At 42.9% G+C, this 7,500-nt stretch overlaps 1 protein-coding gene across 1 annotated transcript in view; it reads left to right on the forward strand.

Annotated features, from left to right (window-relative positions):
- LOC143279445 (uncharacterized) overlaps positions 1-4,472 on the forward strand; it is a 114,137-nt gene extending 109,665 nt beyond the window's left edge. The window contains exon 4 of the mRNA XM_076583488.1: positions 1,844-4,472. Coding sequence (XP_076439603.1) covers positions 1,844-1,914 — 71 coding nt within the window. The 3' untranslated portion in view covers positions 1,915-4,472. The remainder of the gene's footprint in view (positions 1-1,843) is intronic.
- The last annotated feature ends 3,028 nt before the right edge of the window (positions 4,473-7,500 follow it).

A 7,500-nucleotide genomic window follows, 5' to 3' on the forward strand; every position in this document is an offset into this window, starting at 1 on the left:
CAATACAGGTAAATAAGGTCTTCAGGAGAACAAAACCCCGAAACTTTGATGATGATATTGACGACGACAACAACAACAACAACAATAATAATAATAATGATAATAATGACGACGATAGGCTAACAAACCCCTAAAGATGGATAAGCATTTATTTAAAACTGAGCGATGCCTTTTGGCTTTAAACTTAACATTTAGAGCGCACAGACAAGCCTTAAACAAATCAGACATGATTATCATTGTCTCGGTGGAATTCAAGTGGAACCATATCTAAATTATTCATAACGCGTTTAACATCGAAACAAAGTACAACACAGTAACTTTTGCTCCAACCAAGGATGTGTCTGGAATTTCCTCTGTACCTTTCATTTACCTGCGTACCATTCAAGTCAAATTGTTTACTTACAAAGATTATTGATAAGCGAGGAATGTGTTGTTGTTGTTGGGGTTTTTTGTTTGTTTGTTTGTTTTTTTGTTTTTGTTTTGTTTTGTTTTTTGTTTTGTTTATGTTTACTTCAGCGTTTGTTTGTTTGTTTATTTTGTTTTGTTTATTTTTGTTTTTGTTTGTTATTGTTGTTGTTTTGTTGTTGTTGTTGTTTTGTTATTCTTTGTTGTTTTTTGCCCTCGCCCAAATGAGGGACGAATGAAACGCATCATAATGTAAACAAAAGGAAAGACCTTCAAAATGCAATGAAAACACGCAGGCAACGACACCAGCTGACAGGAAGCGCTGCACAAGAAGAATGTATACGCCGTTGTGGGGGCGAAAATTACTGTGAACTACCTGTTTGGTGGTCACAGTTCAACGGTCCCAGCCTCGTTATAGATCCGATTTAAGATAAACTCAATAGTTGTTGTTTTTGTTTTGCGCACGTGCATAATTGAGCAGCCATGACTGGCGGAGTACTAGTCGCACTGTTCTGTTTCCTTATGTCGTACAGTGTGTGTTCAGGTTTAGCGACTGTTGTCGTATTCTGTTATTCCCTTGCCGGGGAAACACTTATTATCTTCAGAAGACCCGCCCGATGCTTCTGTGCTTCTCAAGCTTTCGGTGAAGTGAGTGACGTGAAGCTTTGTCCGTCTTGTCTTGGCCTTGCCAGCCTTGCTCAGTCTGATCTGTATGTGGTCGTGCCCCTCTTCTCTGGACATTGCTTGGGGGGGGGGGGGGGGGGGGGGCGGGGGGGGGGGGGGGGGGGGGAGTTCTGTGCTGTCTTCCGCGTCGTTTTCGCTGCTTTCGACTTGTTCTGTGAACATTGCATGAGCAAGCAAGGGCCTACAAACAAACAATTGCACTCACTCATGCATACATGCACGCGTATATGCATAGCGCACACACACATAACTGACGGCTACCACCATCTCTGACAATCATTACTACCATCAACGCGCGCGAGCACTACACACACCACAACTACATACACCACACCACCACCACTACACCTATCATCAACGCTCGTGTCACACACACACACACACACACACACACACACACACACACACAGAGCACAATCCCCCATCCCCGCCCCCCCCCCCAAACCCCCACTTACAACAACCGCCCACCGACGGACACTCACACCACACCACCCCAAACATACACACACACACACACACACACACACACACACAGCACAACCTCCCCACCCCCACCCCACTTACAACAACCCACCCACAGACAAACACACACCACCACCACAATCAACACCACAAACACACACACACACACACACACACACACACACACACACACACACACACACACACACACACACTCCAACCCAGTCAGTAGTTGTGGCGGACGAAGGATGCTGACACATGGCTGTGGCGCGGGGTGCTCTGCTGTGTGCAGGTGGTCGCCCAGAGGAGTCGGGCCACCGGCCTCAGACACAGTGCGGGTCGGACTGGCGACGAAAAGATTGACCCCCCAACCCCCGCCCCCCACCCAACCTCTCCTCCACCCCAAACCCCTCCATACCCCTGCTGGTTCCTGAACCACTTGGTGCTTTGTGCTGCCGCTGGCTTCCTTCAGGAGGAGGACGAGGAGGGGACGAACGGAACTTCCATTGCCTTACTGTAATCCGCGTGTGGACCGAACTGAATTCGTCACTGCAGCATTTGTTTTTAGTTTGAGGGGAAAATGGTTGAGTTTGAGCACAGAGATACTCAGACACACAGACACGGACACAGACACAGACACACACAGACACACACACACGAACCCCAACATACATGAACTCCAAAACCGTTTCTGCTCCTAGTAAACAACTGATCCTCGTCAGCTCATTTGAAAGAAACGTCGTCTTCGTTTCTGGTATTTGTAGAGTTTGTGTTCTAAAGTGACAAAGAAGCTTAGTAGTACCAGAATAAACATATATAGCAGACTGCGTCGAGAAAAAAAAAAGAGAACTGGCGAAAATGAGTTTGCATGATTCATCTCAGCTCTACAGTGATTGCATCAGTCCTGACAACTTTGTTCGAATCACTGTGTACATCAGAATAGACATCACACATTTTGCACACGGAATACATTAGCATGGACTTACACATTTTACACACGGAATACGTTAGCTTGAACATTATACGTTTTACACACAGAATTTGTTACCATGGATATAATACATGATACACATTGTGTATACCAGTGTAATTATGATCGGATAACGTTGTACGAAACGTTGATAAGATAACAGAAGCGTTGATCGTTCTCGGTAAAGCACAGTGGGTAAGGCGTAATAATGATATTATTATTGTTATTATTGTTATCATTATCATCATCATATTCATTATAAATCATATAATTGTTGTTGTTATAACTATTACTACTAATTTTATCATTATTATTAGTATTGTTATTGTTTATTATTACCAGTATTGGTGGGGAGGGGGGGTATTTATCATCAAAACACTGCAACTGTTGCACCAAGCATATAGTGACCTATAGAATTATGCACCATACTTGTTGTATCTTGTTTTTATATACAGAATGAAAAAAAACAAAAAAAAAAAAAAAACGTTTGGCGAAAATTGCTATATATTACAAGAGCCTTTTTTTCTGCAGGAGTGAGATGTATGTGACCAGTTTGGTGCATCGGTTTCATTTGTTTTAGATTGTATGTGGCTTTTACGCGTTTATGCGCGCGTGCATGTAGCATGTACACACGTGTATGGGTGTATCCTCTGTGTGTGCGTGTGTGTGTGTGTGTGTGTGTGTCAGTGACTACCCAAAACTGTCAACAGAATTAGGAAACTATTAAAGTGGAGAAATATATTTCCAGGAAAGAGGGAAATATAACAGTAACAAATATATCTGACTACACGAGCACACGCGTGTGTAGGTGAGTATGTGTGCGTATGTGCTGTGTCCATGTACTAGAGTGTGTGTGTGTGTGTGTGTGTGTGTGTGTGTGTGTGTGTGTGTGTGTGTGTGTGTGTGTGTGTGTGTACGTGAGTGCGTGCGTGCTGGCGCGAGCGTCCATTACAGGTGTGCGTGAGGTCTTGGTTTTTTTCTGATTTAGGTTTTGAGTGCGCTGATGACTGCACGGCCCATACCTCTCCCCCCTCCCACCCTCCGTGCATTTATTTTTCCATCTGTCGCAACCTACAGAGACGGTCTTCGAGGTCGGCAGTGCCATGAAATATGCAACATGATTTGATTACCTTCTGTGTCATGACTTATTTTTGCTATTCTAATTTGAAAGACAGCATTTCATTTCTGCTTTTCATGAGCTCTCTCTCTCTCTCTCTCTCTTTTTTTTTTTTTTTTATTGAGCAAACGTATGTACGCACTGAAGGTTAGTGGAATTTATGCTACATGATTTTATTTCTTTCTGTATAGACATTTTATAACCTAGTTTGAAAACTAACACTTGTTTTATGCATGATTTCTTTTCTTCTTCTTTTTTTTAAATTAACGGTTGAGCTCGAAAGGAATATATGCATGCACTGAAGGATAGTGCTATGTATACAACATGATTCCATCACTTTCTTTCAGGACTTATTTCATATTCTACTTTGAAAGCTAACATTATGTTATACACGATCCTTGTATATGTATATTATATATAATACAGCCTTTAAGTTCGAAAGGCCTACGTGTAGAAGGACCGAATGGAGGGGTGATCCTCCTGTACAAATCTGGGGATGATGTCACGGTGTGTTCGCCTGTCCATTCGAATTTTTTTTTTTTCGATCCGTGCCTGGCGGTTAGGCCTAATGCAACAGTGCTGTAGACGCTCTTCAGAGCAGACACTGGTCGCAAGTTAATGTGACACTCGCTTCCTCTCGCATGTCTCCTGACGATTCGCGCTGAAGTTGTTGGCCATAATCTTATCTTCTCTGCCGCACTGCCTTCCTTTGACCGCTCCTCCAATTTCTGTCCGATTTGGCGAGGACACGCGGGGGAAAAAAGTATTGGCGTTTGACTGCCTCCCCTAGGCTAAATTTGCATAATTATATCGAGGCAATTTTGTGATGCACCTTTCCGGTTCCCCCCCCCCCCCCTTTTTTTTCTTTTTTTTTTCTTTTTTTTTAAGAGCCGTGTAAAGGTGCGATAACCGTTTGCACGATTTACGTCATTCTTTCTCCCACTTTAAGCAGACATTTGCTGTCGTCCCGCGTGGAGTGGAGAAACTGATTATCTCCCTCAGTGTGCTTCTTTCTTCAGACGTGGATCCATTTCAACAAAGACTGACAGTATTCTCTGCATACAAGGTGACTCGCTCTGAGAAAGTGTCAGGTGCCTGTCTCTCTCTCTGTGGATATAAGTAAATATAAAAAATTGTCCTGGTCTATCAAGTTATTCGACAACAATGTTTGGCTGGGGTGTATCAGGTATAATTAACATACTGAGAGGAAATTTCAGAACCACAGTTGTTGTTGTTAGCGAGGGAACAGACATTCTTCGGGATTCAGTCGCGGTATTCAGGGAATGATCAGCATCTGTGTTTTCTACCGATGAATGAGGATGACGTGAAAAACACCTTTTACCGCAAATCTTTACAACTGCAGTCAGTCAGTGACATTAATTTTGCTGTTTAGTAATGAAAAGAGGTAATGTTGCTCGCATTTTTTGTTTTGTTTTGTTTTTTGTTGTTGTTTTTGTTGGTGTTTTGTTGTTGTTGTTGTTTTGATATGTTGCTATTATTGTGGGTTTTTTGGGTGGGTTTTGTTGTTGTTGTTGTTTTTTGTTTAAATGAGCGCTTTCTGCCCCGTTTAGATTTCCATTATTCACAACTGGTGTTTACTTTTGTGATCAACGATGAACGCAGTAGTGCTCTATTTCAACCGTATAACTTTTGTGCTGTCAACTTAATCAGCAGAGCGGGGAGAAAGAGCTACAACCAGACTGGTGATCAGAAGGGGGGTGGGAGAAAACGTAAGGTTCTACATAATTTTCACTCCCCATTTTGCCTGTAGAAAAGACAGTTGGTGTTGTTGTTGTTGTTGTTGCGGTTGTTGTTTTTTTCCCTTGCATCAAAGGTTATATATTTCTCGTCATCATCATCAAAACAGTTCTACTGCACACACCACGCACCAGCTCACTATAGCAGAATGACACCACTCAACACACTGAGCAGCTACAATGCGATACATTAATTTGCAAGGGTTTTTCTTTTTCGTCAGTTTTAAAAATCAAAGTCAATTTCGACAGTTATGAGACTTTCTTGTCGTCCTGTCGATTTTATTGTACATTGTGCATCGTGGCAGTTTTGAATAAACTATTGTTTAAACCAAGTTTGATTTTCCATGTATAGCTGATTTTCCACATAATATGATGTATTCTAATGTAGTCATTAATAGGCTTGTGTTATTTAACTAAAAAGGGACATGTAATGCCATCTTGTTGCAAACTGACGCATCTGCACAGCTGTCATCGTTGTGAACAAGGGATACAGACGAAAAATGTGTGGTATGACTGTTTTCTGGTCTGTTTCCGTTCATCGGCACTGCGGGGCAGTCTCACATGGCATCTTTCTACGCCATTACAGTGTTCTTATGGGACTGGAAGTTGTTTGCTCCTCTGGACTAATCTTTGGTCATTTTGTTTACTCAACCCCGTTAACGGCTCACGAACGTTTTGTGTGAGTGCTTCTCTTTTCTATTTTACTTGGTTTCAATGATTATATATATTGTCTGGGTTTTATTGTCGCAAGAAAGATCCAGGACAGGCTTGAAAGCTTACACTTATCGGTGCCTTCCTTCTATTTCCAGCGTAAACACCAATCGGATTTGGTGAATATAATTCGTGTCATCAGTAAATCTTGCATGCGTATTCTGTTTAGCAAACGTATGTGCCAATATCATTTATCTATCGCATTTTCGTCAATCCCTGCTTGGAGCTCGCCCTTTTATTCCCTTTTCACGGAGATTATATTCACAAACCTCTGTTCTTAAAGACAGCCTTCTACATTTTAATTGCGATCATCGCAAATCAGCACAGTATTACATTGTTTTGTGTTGTTTTACATTAATTGGCTGTCCTGTCCTGCCCTGTCCTGTCCTTTATTTTCATTTCATCTTCTGTAGAAGTGCATTCATGTGGAACCACCAATACACGAGTAATCAGAAGGAAAGAAAGCTTGTCACTGTTTGTTAGTGTGTCTGGTTCCTATGAAGAAATAGGATTAGAATGGCTTCCATCTCCAACCTTCTGATAATACCGATGCTGGTTTTGATAACAGGAGACATTGCGCTCTTCCTATGCCTCCTTTCCATCAATTTTTCAAGTCATTCTTGAACAGCCCAATGTTCTGCTACCACAGCGAAACAAGGAGTATCCTTTTTGAATTAAAATCGCTGCCGCACAGAGTCAAACTATAATAATGGAAACTATCAAGTTGGTTATAGCAGCTTGGCCATGGAAAAAGACGAAAAAGACACGTCCTTTTACGAACCTTGACTGGGCCCATCCACTCTCTACCTCACTCTCTGCCTCTTTCTCTCTCTCCCTGCTTCCCTCCCTCCCTCTCTCATACACACACATATATGCACGCGCACACGCATGCACGCACGCAAGCACAACCACACGCACACACGTGCAAAATTCAATAAACTCTTCCCCAACCATCCCTTGCCCTTTTGCGAACTTCTACCGCTAGAACTCCATTACATTACAGATGGCCCGTCTTCTTCATCTGTCCCATGGTCTCAATACAGTACATTCCACCCCCACCCCCCACCCCCCGCGCCCCTAACCCCCACCCCACGACCTCCAGCCCCCCCCCCCCACCCTCCCGCCCCCTGCCCCCACCCCCCTCCTCCCAACCTCCCAAACCCCCACTGTTGGTCAGCAGAGATAAACAAACATCTTTAAAGCTTTGTCATCTACCCTGTTTGCGCCGCTCAGGTACCCTTCCCCATGTCTGTGCTCTCTCTACGATGACCCCGTAGACACAATGATTTTGATCAGTTCTTTTGATGGTCAGATTTGTTTCAAAACCATTCGTTTGAGGCTCTCTTAATTTCATGTATGAGGCTTTAGTTTTGTATCAAGTGTGTTCTCCTCAC

The sequence above is a fragment of the Babylonia areolata genome, chromosome 2 (assembly GCF_041734735.1).
Source record: "Babylonia areolata isolate BAREFJ2019XMU chromosome 2, ASM4173473v1, whole genome shotgun sequence".
Taxonomy (NCBI): domain Eukaryota; kingdom Metazoa; phylum Mollusca; class Gastropoda; order Neogastropoda; family Buccinidae; genus Babylonia; species Babylonia areolata.